The sequence below is a fragment of the Miniopterus schreibersii genome (genome assembly GCF_964146895.1).
Source record: "Miniopterus schreibersii genome assembly, chromosome: 5".
Classification (NCBI taxonomy): Eukaryota; Metazoa; Chordata; class Mammalia; order Chiroptera; family Miniopteridae; genus Miniopterus; species Miniopterus schreibersii.
Genome location: NC_138106.1, coordinates 2493970 through 2512908, shown reverse-complemented (window position 1 = coordinate 2512908; position 18939 = coordinate 2493970). Strand labels below are relative to the sequence as shown.

General features: G+C 55.0%; 3 protein-coding genes across 14 annotated transcripts in view; 2 read left to right on the top strand and 1 right to left on the bottom strand.

Moving 5' to 3' along the window:
* Nucleotides 1-5423, top strand: part of KCNE2 (potassium voltage-gated channel subfamily E regulatory subunit 2) — a 115606-nt gene extending 110183 nt beyond the window's left edge. For 3 of the 7 annotated variants that reach the window (XM_081138209.1, XM_081138207.1, XM_081138205.1), the window contains one exon: nt 3853-5423. In XM_081138209.1, coding sequence (XP_080994335.1) covers nt 3875-4246 — 372 coding nt within the window. In that variant the 5' untranslated portion in view covers nt 3853-3874 and the 3' untranslated portion in view covers nt 4247-5423. Of the gene's footprint in view, nt 1-869; nt 981-1157; nt 1641-3852 lie in introns of those variants that run through there. The other 4 variants (XM_081138210.1, XM_081138208.1, XM_081138206.1 and 1 more) reach the window with 4 other exon arrangements.
* An 811-nt stretch (nt 5424-6234) lies between these two features.
* On the top strand, nt 6235-14615 carry SMIM11 (small integral membrane protein 11). 6 transcript variants are annotated; one of them, XR_013998857.1, is made up of 5 exons: nt 6235-6335; nt 10105-10203; nt 13238-13415; nt 13958-14109; nt 14442-14615. XR_013998857.1 is itself a non-coding variant. In XM_081138213.1 (4 exons), the coding sequence occupies exons 2-3, from the start codon at nt 10192-10194 to the stop codon at nt 13400-13402; spliced, it is 177 nt and encodes a 58-aa protein (XP_080994339.1). In that variant the 5' UTR covers nt 6235-6335; nt 10105-10191; the 3' UTR covers nt 13403-13415; nt 14442-14591. The 6 variants fall into 6 exon arrangements, 1 of the variants encoding a protein (XP_080994339.1); XR_013998858.1 differs by lacking the exon at nt 6235-6335 and adding an exon at nt 6593-6776; XR_013998859.1 differs by lacking the exon at nt 6235-6335 and adding an exon at nt 7150-7477.
* Nucleotides 14616-17613: 2998 nt separating this feature from the next.
* On the bottom strand, nt 17614-18389 carry LOC308557656 (protein FAM243B; the record flags this gene model as incomplete). Its single annotated transcript, XM_081138316.1, has 1 exon — nt 17614-18389. The coding sequence occupies exon 1, from the start codon at nt 18349-18351 to the stop codon at nt 17614-17616; it is 738 nt and encodes a 245-aa protein (XP_080994442.1). The 5' UTR covers nt 18352-18389.
* Nucleotides 18390-18939: the final 550 nt, after the last annotated feature.

Below are 18939 nucleotides of genomic sequence, written 5' to 3'. Positions count from 1 at the left end.
GGAGGGGGTCCCCTTGGCTGTAGGTTTGCATCCCCAGGGGACCCCAAGAACAGCCGCATGGACAGTGTGGAAGGCAGGCTCGGTTCTAAGCAGGCTCCTCTTCGGAGGAATCTGGGGCTTTGTCGGTGCTGGATGTCGACCGATAACATCCCGTTTCAAACCCAAATGCGGACCCGGCTCCCTGGGATTTGAGAGCGTGTCCGTGTGAGGCAGAGACGCTCTGTGAAGGGGGCTGCCGCCGGGGCCTCTCAGGGAACGCTGGCTGCCGCGGGTACCGTTCCACCCTCCCGTGGGGGACAATGCTGAGTGACCCATTGGGAGCCTTCTGCAGGGGCCCAGGGGCCAATGCCTGTCGGGGAAACAGGGCACAGCGCCGTCCCCCCAGCGGGTTCCCCGGGAGCCCTTTGAATGACCCTTTCAGCCCCGGGACCATCAAAGCCGTCCTTTCGGGCCGGGTTTGCCTCATCCTGCCGGGTGAAGGGCGTCCACCAGGACAATGGAGTCATGAGAAGCTGGTACGGAGTGACGGAGACCCTTGTATTTGTTTAAAAGGTAGTCAATATGTTAACTACTATGAGGTGCAGACAATTTTAAATCCCAGCCACCTTCCTCTTGCCTGCCCCCTCCAGGGGACTTCAACTTGCATTGTCCAAAGCACCACTGAATGAGAAAATCCCGGTTAGGCAGAGTCTCCTTCAGGCAGCTCCCGCCCAGAGCAGTGCCCCCCCCATGACCTTGAAGTGATCTTGCTGGAGGGGAACTTCTGCAGCCAACCTTCAGGATTAGATTCAAACCCTGGCTTTAGCTCCACCTCGCCCTGACCTTGTGACCCCTCTGTGCCCGGCGTCGATTTCCTAACATAACACAACAGAAGCGCCTGAGGAGCACCTGGCGTGTGGTCAGCACTCAGCAGGCGTCAGCTCTTGAGGACCCAACGCCGCCCAGCTGCAAGGCCCCCTCGTGACCGAGAAGCACCTTTGGTAAGTCGTTGGTTCGGCTCTTTCTAGGCCTTCATATACTTTGCCGGACTTGCTTCCATCTCCTCCCCAAGAAAGCATCTTTCTTGTGGCCAGTTTCCATTTTATGAGACGACAACGTTGTTGTAAAGTCTTTGGAAATTGTCCCAGAGGGAAGTGTTTCGACAGCCTCTGGTGTATGAGGAAGTGTCGAGAACAGAGGCGCTGGCCCCGCAGCCTGCTGGCCTCTCGGGGACCCCCGCCCACCGCCGGAGCTGGCCACATCCACCTCGGCTCTCGGGGGGCTTTCCCTCCACTCGGGTTCCTCAGGGGAGGGTGCGCTCTGCGGACTTTTCCTGGAGAGGGTCCCTGTGCCCGGGCATTGTCCCAGCCAGAGCTGGCGTCACAGGGCCTGAGGAGGGAACTCGGACACTTCTGCCCAATGCCACGCTCCAGGCAGTCACGCCCCGTCCGGCCAAGGTTAGTTCCCGCTGCCGGTGAGTGTTTAACTTTCCACATAAGATTAGATTAAACATCAGGGTTCATAAAGCCCAGGGTTGCGACTGCAGTTGGCAAGGACGCGGGCGGGCACCCGGCAGGCGGCAGCTTACGCGCAGTCCCCAGGAGCTCGCAGCCGCAAGGAGGGCCGGGCCGGCTTTGGGCAGAGGCCTCGCCCCTGCGTAGGTGAGTGTGTTTCCACTGCACGTTCTTTCCTTTTTTTTTTGAGGAATTAAGTAGCAAAGCTATTTTCCTTTGCCAGAAATTTATAAAAGGAGTGGTTTTTATAATTCCTGGCCTCCCCCTCCCTCCCCCGCTCCTTGACAGTGTTTTCCTCATTTCTTCAGTAATTGCCGTTCGATGAACAGTTGGGAAGTTTTCTGTGGGCGTTTCATGGTAAATGTAGATAATCATTTCTCTTTCTATTCTTTACATACAAATGAAAGACGGTGTTGCCTTTTGTGGGCCCAGGTGATGCCAACCATCTTTCCGGAGAAGAGCACTTTGGGTTTGGGGACCCAGCGTGTGTCTCTTTCCTCATAGTGTCATTTCCCTTGCGCTGAGTTACACACACGTGTGACAGGCACAGCTGGAGACGGGAGGTCACTGTGCGTCCTGAGGGTAGGGGACGACTCACGGATGTACATGAGCTCCAACCGCGGCCTTGGTCTCATTTCTTTTGCCCAGTTCAGCTGACCAGCCATGGAAATGGGGAGTTATTAGCATGTGTGGCCTCTGCCAGGACGGGGGGGGGGTGCTGGGCACTCGCCTTGGTGACTTGGGTTTCTTGTCCTAGCACTGTGACCGGCACGCAAGCCCGGTGACCTCGGACAGGTGATTTCAGTTCTGTGGGCTACAGTTACTCCACCTGCCACGTGAGCAGGCCAGTCTCAGTAATCTCCAAGGGCCCACCCCGGTTTGATGTTTTTTTTGGAGCAAGATTTATTTAAAATATCTGAAATCTATAGGTCCACCTATACAAGGCAGAACCATAGGAAATTGCCAATATTTTAAACCTACATAAATGGCAGTTTCACATGGTTGCCTTCACATTTCTAAAGTACACACCTACTGTGGGATTCGCCCTGGGAGAGGGATAGTCCGTATTCCAGACGAGGCCAGTGTCTCTCAGTTACAGGTTGTTCCGGGTGTCAGAAATGTAAACCTGTCTGCACGCTTTCACACGCCCGTCAGTGAACTTGGGGCGTCCACCTCAGAACTGACTTTTTCAGCCTGGCCGGGGGCCAGCACTTAGGACTCCATGCCTGAGGCCCTTTCCACTGTGGCTGAGTCTTATAAATAAGAGCCTCCTGACCCGCTGAGCCACAGAGCGTGCCCGTCAGGAGCTGAACAAATGCTGGGCAGTGCTGGCTCCACAGGTCGGGGATCGCTGCCACCCCCTCCCCCAAACAGCCCAGAGACCCTGTGCATTGGGCACGGGAGGGATTCTGTTGCAGAGATTCTTGGATGGGCTTTGGGGGGCCCAGGAGTCCCCTGAAACTGGAGAGCTTTGTATGTGCATATGTACACTATTCAGGGGGAAAATAAAATGAAATGGTTTTATTTTTCAAGGGATCTGTGAACCCTTCCCCCACTAGTAAGGTAAGAATCGCCGTTGTAGGGGCTTCCAGTTGAATTCCATGGTACACGGGAGAGGGACGTTAGTTCTTTCACCAAACTCACCGAAACGGTCTGCGAAGGTCAAAGGTCAGTGAGGCGACCCCTGCCCTCCAGCAGCCCCAGCTGTCCTATGATTTGATTCCAAAGACTTGCTCTCTCCGTTGCACACGGAGGGGGTAATCCCCAGGTCACAGAGGGGTGTCCGGTGTCATATGACGGGCACACACTCGATGAGCAACAAGCAAATAAACAGCCACGGCAGCTCACGGGAGCACAGAAAAGGGGCCCCAGCCCAGCCTTGGAAGTTGGGGAAGAGCTTGTGGGCGAAGTGTGCCCCGGCTTGGGTTTCTGAGATGACACGAGTGTGCTGCCACTTGTGTGTGTGTCAGGGGACACTCAGATCCTTTGTCCTGCAGCAACTGTATCTCTTTCTTGCCTCCTGCATGTGCCCCGACCGGGGATTAAACCCACAACCTGAGTATGTGCCCTGACTGGGAACTGAAACTGCCACCTTCTGGTGCACATGTGACGCTCCGACCAACTGAGCCACCCAGCCGGGGCTATTCACTTATATAAATTGGAATCATACTATGTACAGTGTTATGTCCCCCATTAAACTATCAGATTATCACGCGTGCAAAAAACGCATATACAAAGTTTAAGGCGTCATTAAATGTGCGCTCAGTCACTCACCAGCCAGGTTAAGAGGGACACTATCGCGCTCCCCCTTGCACACCCCTCCCCATCACATTTTTAACCTGTCCATCCACCTTGCCAGTGACTCTGCGCGGGAGGGAAGCATGGCCACTCTGTCCAACCTGACGCAGACCCTGGAAGATGCCTTCAGGAGGATTTTCATCACCTACATGGACACCTGGCGCAGGAACACAACCGCCGAGCAAGACGCCCTGCAAGCCAAGGTGGACGCAGAGAACTTCTACTACGTCATCCTGTACCTCATGGTGATGATCGGCATGTTCTCCTTCATCGTGGTGGCCATCCTGGTGAGCACCGTGAAGTCCAAGAGGCAGGAGCACTCCAACGACCCCTACCACCAGTACATCGTGGACGACTGGAAGCAGAAGTACAAGAACCAGATTCTGAATCTGGAAGAAGCCAGGGCCACCATCCATGAGAACCTGGGTGCAGCGGGGTTCAAACTGTCTCCTTGACCAGCGAGCAAGGCAGGGCGCCGCCCTCGGATGCCCAAAGATGAGGCCACGCCCGTGCCGTGGAGCAAACCCAAGGTCACTGCTCAGGAGTGACGCCAAGCCTCTCGCTCTCGGTCCAGACTCTTCAGGCAGATCGTGTGGTTGACCCACTGGGGTGGTGACATTTCCATCTCAGTGACTTATGCCTGCCCATCGGCGCAGTCGTGTGTCCTGAAGACCCCTTTTACTTTCCGTGCAATGGGATTGTCACTTTAATCAATGTCCACAGTGGAGATACAACCAGACTTGAAGGGGAGCCCCTGAAAGTGGCAGGGGGGACAGAAAGATGTATAAAGCACAGGGTTTTCTTTCTCACGAGACGTGATTTTGCATGTGGCTAATTCAATTTACAGATAGGATGTATTATTACCCAGATGCCGGGGTTCAAAACCTGTCACTTGCTCCCTGGCTGACACAGGAGCAGTCGCCAGTGAGCTCGTGACCGCAGGGTCTGCCGTGAAGGTGAGCAGGGCCGCGGGTTAGCTGCGCCCGTTTTTCCCGGCACTGAGCTTACTTGCAAGTCTGAAGAGGACCAGCATTTCACAGCGCAGCCAGCCCCCGCTGGGGAAGCGCGATCTTTAAGGACCACCCAAGGCAAACATGTTTTTAAGTAAATCTGTAAAGTTCTGCAGAAAATTCACTTTTAAAAAATTCTTATTGTGGGGGAAAAAAAACAATAAAAGGCATGTCACTGCTCGGTAAACAACTTGCTTTCACACGACTTTATTTTCTTCTCTTCACAATTATGTTTGGAGAGAAAAGGCACTGAGCACGTCTGCACTGCGGGCACCTGCTGCGCCTGCGCCCGGGGTCGGCGCGCTCGGGCCGCGGAGGTGGCGCCCCCGTCAGGCCGGCGGCTTCCCTCCCCCGGGCCACGGGCATCTGACGGCGGTGATGCCACCCCAGCCGGGGCACCCACTCAGCAGGGGCTCAGGGCGGGAGCATCGGGCTCCCCGTGTCACAAGGTCACCAAAGGGGCAGAGCCGGCGCGAGGACGGGCTGAACCCGCTGACCCAGACCATCGCTCGGCTGGAGGCCCGGTGGCCCGTTCGCTGTCCCTGTCGCCTCAAGGACACACCGCGGGGCCCCTCCCACGGCGACTTCCACGGGCCCTCACTGCCCCTGGTCCCCGCCCGCCCGCCTGGGCTAAGCGGTCACTCCTGCTCGAAGTATCTGGCCCCTGGTCACTGCGGCCGCTGCCCAGGCTGACCCCTCACCGCCTGGGCTCCCCGACGACCTTTTCTTCCCTGCTGACCAAGGCGACACCCGTGACTGGGCGGGCACCCACCCCGGTGCCCAGGTGGAGTAGCCGGCCCAGGAGGAGGGCGGGCGACGCGGGGTTAACGGGGGCCAAACGGGGCCGTCCCTGCGCCCCTCGCCGCTCCCCGACGCCTGGGCCCCGCCAACAATCCCCGGCGGCGCCGTGGGGCTCGGGGCCGCGCGGGTCACCCGGGGGCCCCGGACGAGCCGGCCGGACCTCCTGGCGCGGGGTGCCGGCGCCCGAGGGTGGGGCCCTGAGTCCGCCGCAGAGGCCCTGCCCAGGCCGGCTCCCGGGGAGCACTGGCCGCCGGCTGCAGCCCCGCGCCCCCGCCCCGCAGCCGCCCCCTCCGCCCCCCACGCGCGGGGAGCCGCGCCCAGCCCCGGGCAGCCGCGCGCGTGGTCAGCGGGCACCAACGACCCTGCCAACGGCTGGGGACCCGCGGGCCTGCGGCGCGGCTGCAGCGAGAGGCCCCGGGGGAGGCGGCGCCGCCGAGGGCACAGGAGCCCCGCGCTGCCCGCGCTCCGCCCGCCGCGACCCCCGGAGAGACAGGGTCGGGGCCGCGCCGCCCGCCCTGCAGGCCGCCCGGGCCCACTGCGCAGGCGCGAGGCACGGCGAGCCCGGGAGGCCGGTGTCGACCCACTGCGCCTGCGCCGAGCGGAGCGCGCCGGAAGGCCTCCCGGGCCCACTGCGCAGGCGCGAGCGGTGCGTGTCGGGAAGAGTAGTTCCGCGCAGCATCCTGGGAGCCTGGTTCGCCTGCCCGCGGGAGCCGCAGCCTCCTCCGCCTCAACCGTAAGTGGACGGCTTCTGAGGGCTCTTTGGGGCCCTACGCTCGCGCGCGCTCCCCGGGATGCCCGCCAGTCGGCTCCCGGCCGCGCGGCGCCGGCCCCGGGGTGGGGGCGGAGGGCGAGGCCCCGCGGCCTCCGGGCGCGTTGTGGGCTGAGGCGCGGCCGGGGGGCGGGAGTAGGCGCTGGGCGGCTGTCGGTCCCCAGGGCCCGGGGCAGCGACCGTGCTGGACGCGCCGCTGTGCGCGGGCGGGGAGACGGGGCCGCCCTTGGCCGCACCCGCGGGTGCACCGGGGAGGCCCCTGGCCGGCCGCAGAGGAGCTGGCACCGCGCGCTCTGCCCAGGGACTCCCGGCCGACGCGGGAGTGGGCCCCAGAGGCCGGCCAAGTGAGGCCAGGGCTCCCCGGGACCCCCCTGCCCCCCACCTGATGCAGGGTGAAGGGCTGGGGTGAGAAGGGTCGAGAGCAGTTGGGAGGGTGAGACTGAGGACGCAGCTAGTCAGCGGCGGGCGGGGGCGGCCCCCCAGAGCGGGGCGCGGGGCGCGGGGCGCGGGGCGCGGGGCGCGGGGCGCGGGGCGCGGGGCGCGGGGCGCGGGGCCGGCCAGGCGCGTGGTGATGCTGCCGCACCGGCCTAGCCAGCCGGGGGTAGCTTTTCTGCTTTTCGAGAAATCTGGCAAAGGAAAAAGTCGGGATGTTTTTGCAGTGAAGGAAATAGAACTTTTTCTATCTAAGCCATTACTTTTTTTTATTTCTTAATTTTTTTTTTTTTTTTTTTGAGCTTTAAGCTAAGACTGAGTAGTTCCAGGGGAAGTTTAGAATTTCCTGCATTACTTAGACTGGTTTTATGGCTCAGAATTGCCCCCTTCCTGTCGGCGTTTGCAGTTCCCCCCGCAGACACCAGCTGCGTCCTATTTCCATGTTGCAGCAGGTGTGTGCGTGGCGCCGGAGCAGACAGCCGGTGGGTATTTTTAGCGCTCTCAGTTTTCTTTTGCCGAAGTCCTGCCGAGGTCTGCACGCTGGCAGGGCCGAGCCTGTCCCTAAGGGAGGCGCCAGTCCCGCTGATGCCGAGGCAGCGGAGGCAGCGGTGACAGCGAGCTGCAGTGATCTGCCCCCTCCTCCCACCTCACCGCGCCCCTTCCGCTGTTTGCAGGTTGGCTTTAAATATTTCTGTCCTAAAGAGCTTGAATTGTACCAGTCGAGGTATGAAGTCGAGGCAGTCGAGCCAGTATAACTGTACAGTCCGATTCCGTGGTACCGGAGAGAATGGTAGCTTACGAATTCCAGAGCTGCGGAATTTTTCCTTGGATTCTGGTTTTAAAAATGAGGACGCTTTTGGTTCAAAGAGGTTAATGACTTGCCCCAGACCACATGCCCTTCCATTGGTGCCACCCGGAATAAGTAGAGCCCAGCTGTCAGCTCCCCTGGCCCTCTGGTGGTGCTTTATACCGTGCCCGCTGTCTTGCAGTGACTGCATTTTCCCCGCATGCCTCTTGTTCGTGTTCTTCCGCTCAGCGTGTCCGTTAGTGGGAGGAGAGGCGTTTATCATAACCATGGCGGTTGACGCTTACTTAGTACTTTCCACGGGCTGAACATGGTGCTTAGTGTTCATAATCCCGTCTCCAGGGAGAATTTGCAGGTGAGGGAGTGAAGCTTAAGAGAGGCCAAGTGACTGTCCAAGGTCATACCACTAGTAAACGTGGTACCACAGGTCCTCCAAAAACGTCCTTTTGTTCGCTGTTGTTTCATTATTACATTGATGGGATGTTGTAGGGACTTAACTCTTGTTTATATTAATTAGTCTCTTGTAAAGTTGGTTTCATTTTATGTTGTTTCCCTTAAAGTCACAGAACCAATTGACAATGTTACGTGAGGACTTGCTCTGCATGTTTGCCAGAGGGCCAGACCACGGTGTTCTTTTTAGTTTACTTTTTGCCACTAGTGTTTCGGACCCATCTGTTGTCCTTGACCTTGGGAATCATTATCTTCCATAGGTTCATTAGGTATGTAGTGAGGACAGCCAGACTCACCTACTGTATTTGTACACAACTCAATTAAAGGAGTTGTACACACCCTTAAACATTTTATTTTAATTTACAACATGGCTAATCCCTGGGATTACTGGAGATTACTCAAAGTGGAAATTCTAGCAACAGGTTATAACATGTTAGGAAAGTACTTCAGCGCAGATCAGAATCTGCTGCTACTTAAAGAGAAATAGGCCGTTTACACTGGAAGGTCATGAGCACCTTCAGTCACCGTCATTGCATTTAAACAGAGTATGGTGTAAATTCCTATTAGCTATCTGACTTTGAAAGTCATGGAGAAAACTTGGCTGTCTTGTGCCCACTCCCAGCTTGTTATCAAGATACTGTGACCTTGAACAGATGATGTATGAACTTTAAAAAATTTTATTGGTTTTTAAGACAAGAGGAAGGGAGAGAGAAACTTCAATTTGCTGCCTCCTGCACACGCCCCACCGAGGATGGAGCCCCTCAACTCGGGCATGTGCCCTGACCAGGAATTGAACTGGCAACCCTTCAGACCAGGGCCGGGGATCAAGCTTGCAACCCAGATACGTGCCCTTGACCGGGAATGGAACCCAAGACTCTTTGGTCTGTGGGCCAACACTCTTAACCATTGAACCACACTCCCAAGGCTATAAGTGAAAGTTTTTATAAAACATCTTCCCTAAACTTCATCTTATTATCTTCATTCTAAAGGCCTGTGAAACTTTCTGCTGCTTCTCTTAATTTTAATTGTAAGTCTATTTAAAGAAAAGCATCCCTGTGATTTTTGAGTGCAGAGCTCTCTGCCTGCCTCAGGACAAGACTGTGGAGTCGGAGGGCTCAAATCCCAGTTTCCCGCTGTGTGACACTGGACATGTTACCTAAACTCTGTGTTTCCCAGTGTCTGAAGTGGAGACAGTGAGTTAGTGCATCTATGCCCTGCAGCCTGGGTATCTAAGGCCCTGCAGCCTGGCTCAAACTGCAGAGTGAAGCTGTTAGTCTTCACATTTCAGAAACAGTAGGGGTCCTGAGCCCATCAGTTGACACCCCTTTTCTTCATTTGCAGATGGGACCAAGGTCCCAAGAGGGACGTCACCAGAGGGTGTAGTTTTTTCATTCAGAGATCAAGTCTCCTGACTCTTCGGGTGTGTGTCACAGTCTCCCAAATAGTGACAAACGAGGCCTCAGAGCAACTCCTAGGCTCCGGCTGTGTCCCTGCCTCGCCAAATCCTGCCTTGCCTTCCCTGGGTCTCCCTCACTTTTAGAGGAAATTCTTGATAGAAATTGCTTTCTTAGGACAACTTTCCCCTATTGTTTACTCCTTTCCCTCCAGATATTTTTTAAAAACCTAGGTTTGCTTAGTTAACCTTCAGGGGACCTGAGAAACAGTCACTCATCCACAAAGCAGCTCTTGATCCGGGCGGAAGGTGGGTGGAGGAACTGATTGGACCTGGACTCTCATGTCCTCAGGTGACTGGAACAAGAACATATGTCCCCTTCAGAGCAGCTTTCCACCTCTGCTTGGGGCTGTGCTTCCATCCTGGCAAAGGTCAGCAGAGGTCTCTCTGAGCAACAGGAGCCACACCTGTCTCTGCTTTGACCCAGGCGGTCTGCTCCCCACCATGCTCTGTGTCACCTTAATGAGGACGCTCAAGCCCCTCTCAACAGAGCTTGTTCTTTGCTGCTCGTGTGCCCTCTCCATCAGAGAAGCCTTCCTGAGGTGGTCTGCTCCAGAAAACCCCACCAACCTGTTTCCTGTCTTCCACTGTAGACCAGCAAGCCTGACCGTCCAGCTGCTGCTGCTCATGTGCTGGTCCAGGATCTGCATTGACCGGGAGTGACTCATAGTCGGTCCAGCATGAACTGGAAGGTGACCATAGTTTTAAACATTGATGGCTCGGGTTTTCTCTCCTGATTGTAAAAATTCAGAATAAAAAAAAGTAGATTCAAGCAGAAATCATCATAATAGTTATATTTTACTTTAAGTTACAACATGCAAATGTGCACTGAGTACCCAGACTTGGGAGGAAGGCGAGGCCTTCTCTCCAAGGGCAGGCACCCAGTGAGGTCAGGTCTGCCCTACTTGTCTTGCAAAACCCATGCCTATAAAGCCACCTACAGTGTCACATTTTGGTTTTTTTAAAAGTGGATTACCATCTTACAGAGCAGCCTGTATACAAAATCTTTCCAGATTTCTATGCCCTTCCTTAATCTTCACGTGTTGCCAACAAGTGTGTTTCTTTTCTAACTCAAACTTGCACATGCATTGAAAGCATCCATGTGGTTTCCATGGGCACAGTCTTCACGTAGTCATGTTTCATGAGTGTCAGGTTTAAAGAAACGATCTGCTGTAACATCAAGTTCAGCAAATCCTGGCTGGGAGTAAACAGGACTGAGCCCAGGGAAACAGCAGATGGGCTGCTGGGAGCAGAGGTTCAAGGGCAGCCAGGGGAGCCTGCTGGCCGACTGTCCCTGGGAGAGGGATGGTCACATCTCAATAAATCCCCAAAGCAGGTGGGGTCAGCTGGAGGTTGGTGACAGGACAGCCACTGAAATAATATGTTACTATAGATACTTTGAATAGTAGGAAATCAACTAGAAATCACACATCGTCATACCATCCAGAGAGGTACTGCGAAGTTTGGGTGTACTTTTTCATATATGTGTCGTGTGTATTCTCAAACTCCTAAATTGTGTATTTTTTTTCAATTATTATAAGCATTTTCTTGTTCAAAATATCCCCTAGTTTTTTATTGCAAGAAGGTCTGGAAAGGTCTGGAAGCTGGAGCTCGGAGGGTACAGATCCCCTCCTCCCAGCTCCCCAGGGCACGGGGTTTGGGGGCTGCAGGAAGGTGATGGGGACTGTCCTCCAGGAGGAGCTGGTCACGGTTGAGGAGGCAGAGTGAGGACGCTCTGAGGAGGTTGAAATGTGGGGGCATTTGCTTAGCATGTGTGGGTTCCAGAGCTTGGAGACAATAGACCAGTTGACCACCCAGGCAAATCCCGCTTGTTAAGGAGTCCTTCCTGTGTCCTGAGCTTTTGCCCAGAACTCCCTGATTGCAAGCACTGGGGCTCCCTCGTGTTTAAAAAGCGCCTATCCCTTAGTGTTAGAAAGGAGTGGACTGTCCTTGCACCCGACTACTCGAGCCCTGGAGATGGAGTTGCGTGGAGCCCTGGTATACCCCGTGGCCTCATCCTGTAGGAAGTCAGTGTCCTTGAGATGCAGGGACCGGTCCTGGTTTAAACGGCTGATGTGGCTCCCATCCGCCCAGCAACGTTGTACTCATCACCTCCTGAGGTTTGCACGTTTTGAGAGTTAACACGAGGAATTTGCTAGAAGTCAAAGGAAGAGATTTACCCAACTGAAGCTCAGTGCCTAAGAGGCAGGAAGGGCCCTGAACCCTTCGCATTAGCCTTCAGAGTGCCCTTGACCCCAGCTGCCTCCGCTCTGCCCTCTCACCCGAAACTTCTCCTGCCACCTCCTGTCTGGACCCTTAAGAAGAGAGTAAACACGAAACTACTTCCCCAGCCTGCCTATGGTGTTTCCGTGTCAGTGGGTTTCCTGGCTCTGCCTGCAATCTGCCTGTTGTACTTGCTTGGGCAGTTGCGTGGTCAGCTCCTGGGAACTGTGGCTGTGATGTAGGTGTGGCAGGACCGCAGAGTTTGAGAACTGGAGGAGGGTGACTTCTTCTAGCGTCAGTCAGTGCTCAGCCTAGAAAGTCCTTGGGATGCACCAAGAGGCTTATTTATGGCAACAAACTGGTGATTTTTGCCTCCAAGGAGGTAAAAGAAGGTGACATTTCACATTGTTTTTTTGTAGCTGGTTTATAAACGTGAGTGGAGCCTCATCTCTAAAATGGGAACCTGCAAGAACTGAAATTAGAGGGCAATTTGGAGGAGATGAGGGAGGTGAGCTGTAGGTCTGGGGGAGGTGAGCTCCAGGTCTGAGGGAGGTGAGCTCCAAGTGTGTGGGAGGTGAGCTGGAGCTCTGGGGGAGGGAGGACCTGGAAACCAAGTCGGTATTCCAAGCTGCTGTATTCATGTGGATAAAGCTGCTTTTTTGTAAATTTTTAGTTGTCTACGACTGCCAGAGGGACCTTTCTGGTGGGTCTGCCGTGTTTGTTCTTTACTGTTAACATGGTTTCACGGGTGTAAGCTGCTGTCCACTTACTCAGAGTTCTTACTGTTTCAGTTAAAACAATTCAAATATTTGGTTTCTCCTTTTGATTTCCATTGTATGCCTAGTGCAACTTCCTCAAATACCCGTAAGTAACCAGCAGAGTAACTTCAGAGGAAGGCATCTGTTTACTTGCAGTTTAATTGTGAAATTGGTGAGGATTGAGAGCGTCCTGTATGGGACAGTGAAGTGTGCTGTTGACAAGTTCAGGCTCTGGAGCATCGGAACTCGGTCAGACCCTAACCTTTCCAGAATTTACCTTTTCTCAGCCGTGAAGTTAGTACAGTCTCTCTGCCTCCTAGGACATTACGGGATTAGAGGGAAGCACCTGCGTGAGCCTCGCTGTGCTGGCTTGGCGCCTGGCGAGCTCTCTGTGGATTGGTAACCGAGTGCTACACTTTCTAACCGTGAAATCCACATCGAGGTCTGAGTCGTAAAAAATGTGAATGAAGTTATGGGAACATATATGTACATGATTTGTGATGTTATCCCAGTTCGTTGGAGATCAGGAACCAGTGGAGGGAGACTGGGGTGGGTCAGAATGATCCGTTCCTGCTCTGGCCCCATCATGAGTTAGACCCGTCACGTGTGTGGGCCTCTAGGCCTCATGAGCTTCACTGTCCTTTGTTTGTAGAATGGGGGGTAGACAGAGTCGCTTCTAAAATCCATCCAGCCCCCCAGGCCTGTGAGCATACTGGACATTTAGAACAGCTTCTTTCTCTCCAAGGTTCTCGATCATGTGCCCCTGCTGCTATATATCTTGGCAGCAAAGACATTAATTCTCTGCCTGGCATTTGCCGGAGTCAAAATATACCAGAGGAAGAGATTGGAAGCAAGACAACAGCAGCTAGAAGCTGAAAAGAAGAAGCAGTCACAGAAGAAAGACAGCTAAAGGGAAGCCAGAGGTATGGAGACTTGGCAAGTATGAGATGCGCAGGGGTTTGGGCGGGCAGCCAGTCAAATGCCCGATGGTTCAGGGAAATCCAGGTCCCTCGGGTCTGAGGCTGGGTGAGGGCATAAGGCCCCATCATCAGAGAGCTTTGTGAGGCGGGGTCCAGATCCCGACCCTCACACCCTGTCTGCTGATGAGCCAGGAGCACGTGGATATTCCATGCCAAGCCTGTGTGGCTCCCTCATCGAGAGCAGGGAGCTTGATGGGTGTGGGTCACAGGACTCAAGAATTTCATGAAAGCACAGACCTCCTCGAAGAAGCACACATTAGAAACACCTACAGTTGTGCATAAAATTGCGGAGGAGGTGGGGGTCACAGGCCATTTGAAACCCTGCCTGTAGCTGAGACTCAGAGAGCCTGCTCTTTTCAGGATAAAGTCTGGCTTCTAGGTGCAGCATAGGAATCCCTTTCAGGTGTCCTTAACCCTGGTTCTGTTTGCCCCCCCCCCCCCCCCCCGCTGCCACCCCTCCCTCACCACCACCCGTGCTCCGGCAGGCCTTTCTGACCACGGTCCTCAGGGAGCTGCAGGCGCTCGCCAGGCAGAAGCAGTTACTGTCACAGATGCTCGCCCTTTAAAGAGATGTTTCATCCACCGGAACCCAGAGCAGGCGCTCCGTGGGGAGGAGGGAGCCTGTCCAAATGAAAAGGTGAGGGGGGCCCTTTCCACAGAAACACTTCAAAACTGAGAAGGCAGTGAGGTTTCACCCCAAACACCCCTGCCTCCACGAGGGCCCAGAGGCCAACAGCTGAGCTCAGAGCTGGGGGCTTTTTGATGGAAGGAAAATTGTAATTCTGAAAGTACGGGGGTGGGGGAAGCCCTTTTCTGGAAACAATAAAAAGAAAGTGCACTCGTGAGCAAACGAGCTCCAGTGTGTGTGCTGAGTCTCCGTAGCTGGATGTGAGCCTTACACTGAGCAAGGAAGATGCTCCAGTTGTTCTATCAGGCGTTTCCTACCTACTGCTGGTTCATCTTCCCTAGATTTGCACTTGACCTCCGAGGACTCCAGCTGAGAAGAGAAGGAATTCTTCACTGCTGAGGGACGTGCCAGAGGTTGAACTCAGCCTGAAGCTTTAACTAAAGTGATGTGAACCATTAGATGCTTTTAAAGAACCCTCATTTTCTCTAGTAAATAAAATACTTTTGTAAAAAGGTGCCTCTGGTCTTTGGGACAGGCCGGTGTGGAGTGTGTGTGTCTGTCTCTCACACACCCTGTGCTGGGAGAGCAGGGAGTCTGCAGACCCGCATCCCGAGGAAGGCGCTCTCCTCCCCCCATGCCCCCCCCCCCCGGGGCTGGGTTGCAGAAGTGGCCAGTGCTGTGGGGAGGAGGCCTCTGCTGCTCGACCCACCCCTGCACCCCCTAACCTGCTGCCCTCCCTATACATTTCCCCTTTCCCTCCTGCCAGGATCTTGGCCCTCTGCCTGTTTTCTCCTTGAAGTCGGCGGGAGGCTGTGGGCTCATGGCGGGGGTTGGGGGTGGCGTGAGCAGGGTCTAACTGCAGCCATTGTGGACAATAAAGTGACTGAGGAGGGAACCAAGTCTGGGATAGGAATAAAAATGGGTCCCTAGTTCTTGACCATGGGTCCAGCACAGCTCTCAACTGCCACTTTGTCGGGGTGAGGTGGGGTTCCTTTTGTTTAAAGTTCTGTGGTTAGGTCTCCACTCCTCACAGCCTGATGACCTAGTGTCCCCTCCTTGTGTCAGCTGTAAAGTGAGCTCAGCACTCACTGCCCTGCCTGTGTGCGAGGGGCTTGTCTGCCTGAATGAGGTCACATATGTAAAAGTGGTCATGTCTGTAAAACAATGAAATGGAGAGTACATGCCTGGATGGGCAGGAGCCCCTGTCAGGCCAGGCCTGGCTCTGTCCACCCAGCTAAGCCTGGACCTTCTCAGGGGGTAGGGCCTCTGGGCTCGCTCCAGGGCAGCATAGCCCTCACTTCATCTGTGGGAGGGGGTGGGGATGTCCTCATTGGTGACGGTGAGGGCCAGAGGACAGGTGTCCGTCAGCCACCCTCAGGAGGAGAACAGCCACCCACAGCATGAGGCCTGTCCGGGGGACTTGTCCACACATGCAGGGTCCCTGTCATAGTCACCCACCATTTATTTCACACAGCACGCAGCTACTCCCCAAGAGACTCGGGCTGTGCTCACCACCCTCCGTGCCCACCCACCGGAGATTAACTCTCACTACCGAGGGTCTCAAAGGCCCAGAACTAGGTTTCCTTTGATCAGAGTATCGTCAGAGGTGTCTGCCCGTGCCTGGTGGTGGAGGATTTCCCTCGAAGAGAGAGGAGGTAATGAGGTCAGTGTCAGGTAAACGTGGGTGCACTCGCCCAGCCCGGACTCTGTGGCAGGAGCACCACGCTGAGGCGCGGGCACTGCGGGTGGTGGGGGCCAAGCGTTTCAAGGCCCTCAACCCTCGCTCACTAGTTCTTCACTGGGCCTCAGGGAAGCAAAGTAACATGTTCAAAAGTCTCATAGCTAATAAGCTGGAAACTTGAGATTCCACCTCAGCCCCTTGGATCCCTGGGGCCCAGAGCACCTTCCGGTACTTTCTGCCAGAAGTCTCCGTGCTGGGTGCACAGGTGTGAGACATGTCACTAAACACTGAACCTGCTCCTCCCGGTCCTCTGCTTACAGGGACAGTCTCCTTCCCCTGCCTGCCTTTCTCACGATTAGACAGGCTGCAGAGGGGTAGAACCCTAAGCTCATGGTACTAGGTAGTTTTGCTTTTCAAACAAAAACAGCTCTGCTGCTTTATGTTCACCTGATAACACAAAATCCTCTCACATACGCGCTGTAAAACCGCGGCTTTGAGTCTCCCGCTTCCTGCTCAGCTTGTGTTGACATATTGTGGCAGCGTCTAGTTGGAGGTGGCGTTTCGCCAGCTGTCTGGTTTGATGTCAGAGGTGAGCCTGATGCCGTGTGAATTGTGGGGCGAAAAAGAAAATGGCTCCAAGCGGGGGGGGCCAGGGGGCAGGAGGGCCTTGGAACCTGATTGTCGAGGGACTTCTCGGTGTTTGTTCCTCATCTGTAAAATGGGGCAGTGACAGACCCTGCCCGGTGGGGGTGTCCGGAAGGTTAAACAAACTGCCCCTGCCCAGCTGGAGTGGCTTGGTTGGTTGAGCACCGTCCTGTGCACCAAAAGGTTGCCAGTTCGATTCCAGGTCAGGTCACATCCCTGGGTTTTGGGTTCAGTCCCCAGTTGAGGCACAGAAGGCAGTGACCTGTTTCTCTCACATCTGTGTTTGTTTCTCTCTCTCTCTCTCCCCCTCTCCCTCTCTAAAATCAATAAAAATATATATTTTTTAAAAAGAATAAACTTTACGTTTACTAGGAGGCAGGGCTTTTTCAACAAAAGTGCGAAGCACCACCCACATCCTTAAACGACCCACAGGAGCTGCAGCCCCAGACCTGAATAGGTGCTGATGTACCAGCCCCAGGCACTCAGCTGTCAGAGCTCAGGACGCAAGTGAGAATCTAAGGGCCTCCTGTCGGGGTGGTTGGGATGGGAGATGGACTAGATAAGTGGGTTCTGCAGACTCCCCATCTCTCCATCCCTTCACCCGCCAAGTCCCACGTGAACCAGTCACTGTCATAGTTTCCCAGGTTCCTACTGGGCCACCACCTTGCCTTGGAGCACTTGGGTGGGGTGTCACCTCCCTGGATGCTTCTCCATCGCCCTTCGCCCCCTGCAGTGGGGAGGAAGGAGCCTGGTCAGCCACCCTCTGGACCCCATCTCCGGCCAATGGCAAGCTGGCTCCCTTGGATTATTATGTGAGCTCAAACTGGTTGGCACACTACTTAATTTCAACTTCTCAGGGGTGCACACTTGGTCTTTTTCTTTCTGAGACCTAAATTTTGATCCCACATTCTTTAGCTTGGCTCACCCTCGCTCACCACAAGCTCCTTTGAGCTGAGCCCTCAATGTTGCCTTAACAAGATGGGAGTCAAATCAGGACCCTAATTTACCAAGAAGCTTTAATGAGCCTGGGGCATTTTTCCAGCACTCTTAGGAATCTCCTGCCTCGCAGCATCCCTGGGAGGTCGCGGCGCAGTATCTGTAGCTGCCGCGGTCCCAAGCCACACCCTGGGGAGTCGGCTGTCAGGACCGAGTTTGGGATGCAGTCTTGCTGCTGGGAGGCCTCGCCCTTAGGAAAACCTCCCCAGGTAGTAGTTTTCCCATCTCCGCACTTTGTTAATCAGCGTCCTCCACTTGCCCAGGTTCAGCCTCTCCAGCCCTCTGCTAACCAGGTCACTGAAAAGGATGAGCTGGTAGGAACAGGTGCTGTCGATGGACCGCAGGCAGAGCTCCTTCCTGTTGTTGATGATGAACCACTTCAGGGAAGACCAGGCCAAGTCCAGAGGGTTCAGGGAGTTGTACGGGGAGGGCAGAGAGAGCAGCTCGTGGCCACAGGACTTGGCCACCTCAGGGCAGCAGGCGATGCTCCTTAGGTTAATGACCGAGGATGCGCGGGCCTGGGCCTCGGCCTCGTCGTCCCCCTGGGGCCTGGGGTCCTTGACCACGATGGCGCACTTCCCGTAGGCCCTCTGCACCGCAGCGCAGAGCTCAAGGAAGAGGCCTTCCTCCGGGTGGACGCTGCGCTCATCTTTCAGGAGCACCCGGTATCTCCAAGGCACCCACCCCTGGCTGCCCCCCGCGTGCACCACATACCAAGTCGGACTCTGCATGCAAAGCCCTGCACTAAAATCCTCCCCGGTGACGAGGCTCTCGGGGATCTCTGTTTCCCCCAGAAACACGGTCTTAAACCCATCATACTGCAGTGTTCTCAGGGTTTTCAAATACTGGAGGCACTGCTTCTTCTTGATGCCATCAAACGGACTCCTGATGATGATGTTTCTTAAAAGAGGGCTTGCAAAGTGAGGCATGGCGGCAGCTCCGCATTGAAGAGCTTGCAAGTCTCCATCTGTGGAGTTCTGGCCCGGGGACTGCTGACGTCACAGAGGGCTTTCTTACTGCTGGGTCATCTCACGGACACTCCGGGCTGATGACCTCACAGAGGGCTTCCTTACTGCTGGGTCATCTCACGGACACTCCGGGCTGATGACCTCACAGAGGGCTTCCTTACTGCTGGCCCATCTCATGGACACACTTTGGATTTGAGAGCATTATGGAACATATTCAGAACAGTTCCCTTTAGCTTATATGATCTGGGAATGAGAAATGTCATCCAAATAAAATATGTCTTTTTTTTTTTTTTTTTTTAATATATCTTTACTATTTTCAGAGAGAGGAAGGGAGAGGGAGAGAAAGAAACATCAATGATGAGAGTCATTGATCGGCTGCCTCCTGCACACCCCCTGCTGGGGATCAAGCCTGCAACCCGGGCATGTGCCCTGACTGGGAATCGAACCGTGACCTCCTGGTTTATGGGTTGACGCTCAACCACTGTGTCACGCCTGGCTAGGCTAAAATATGCCTTTGACGTTGCCTCTGCCATAGGTCTGGGACAGAGC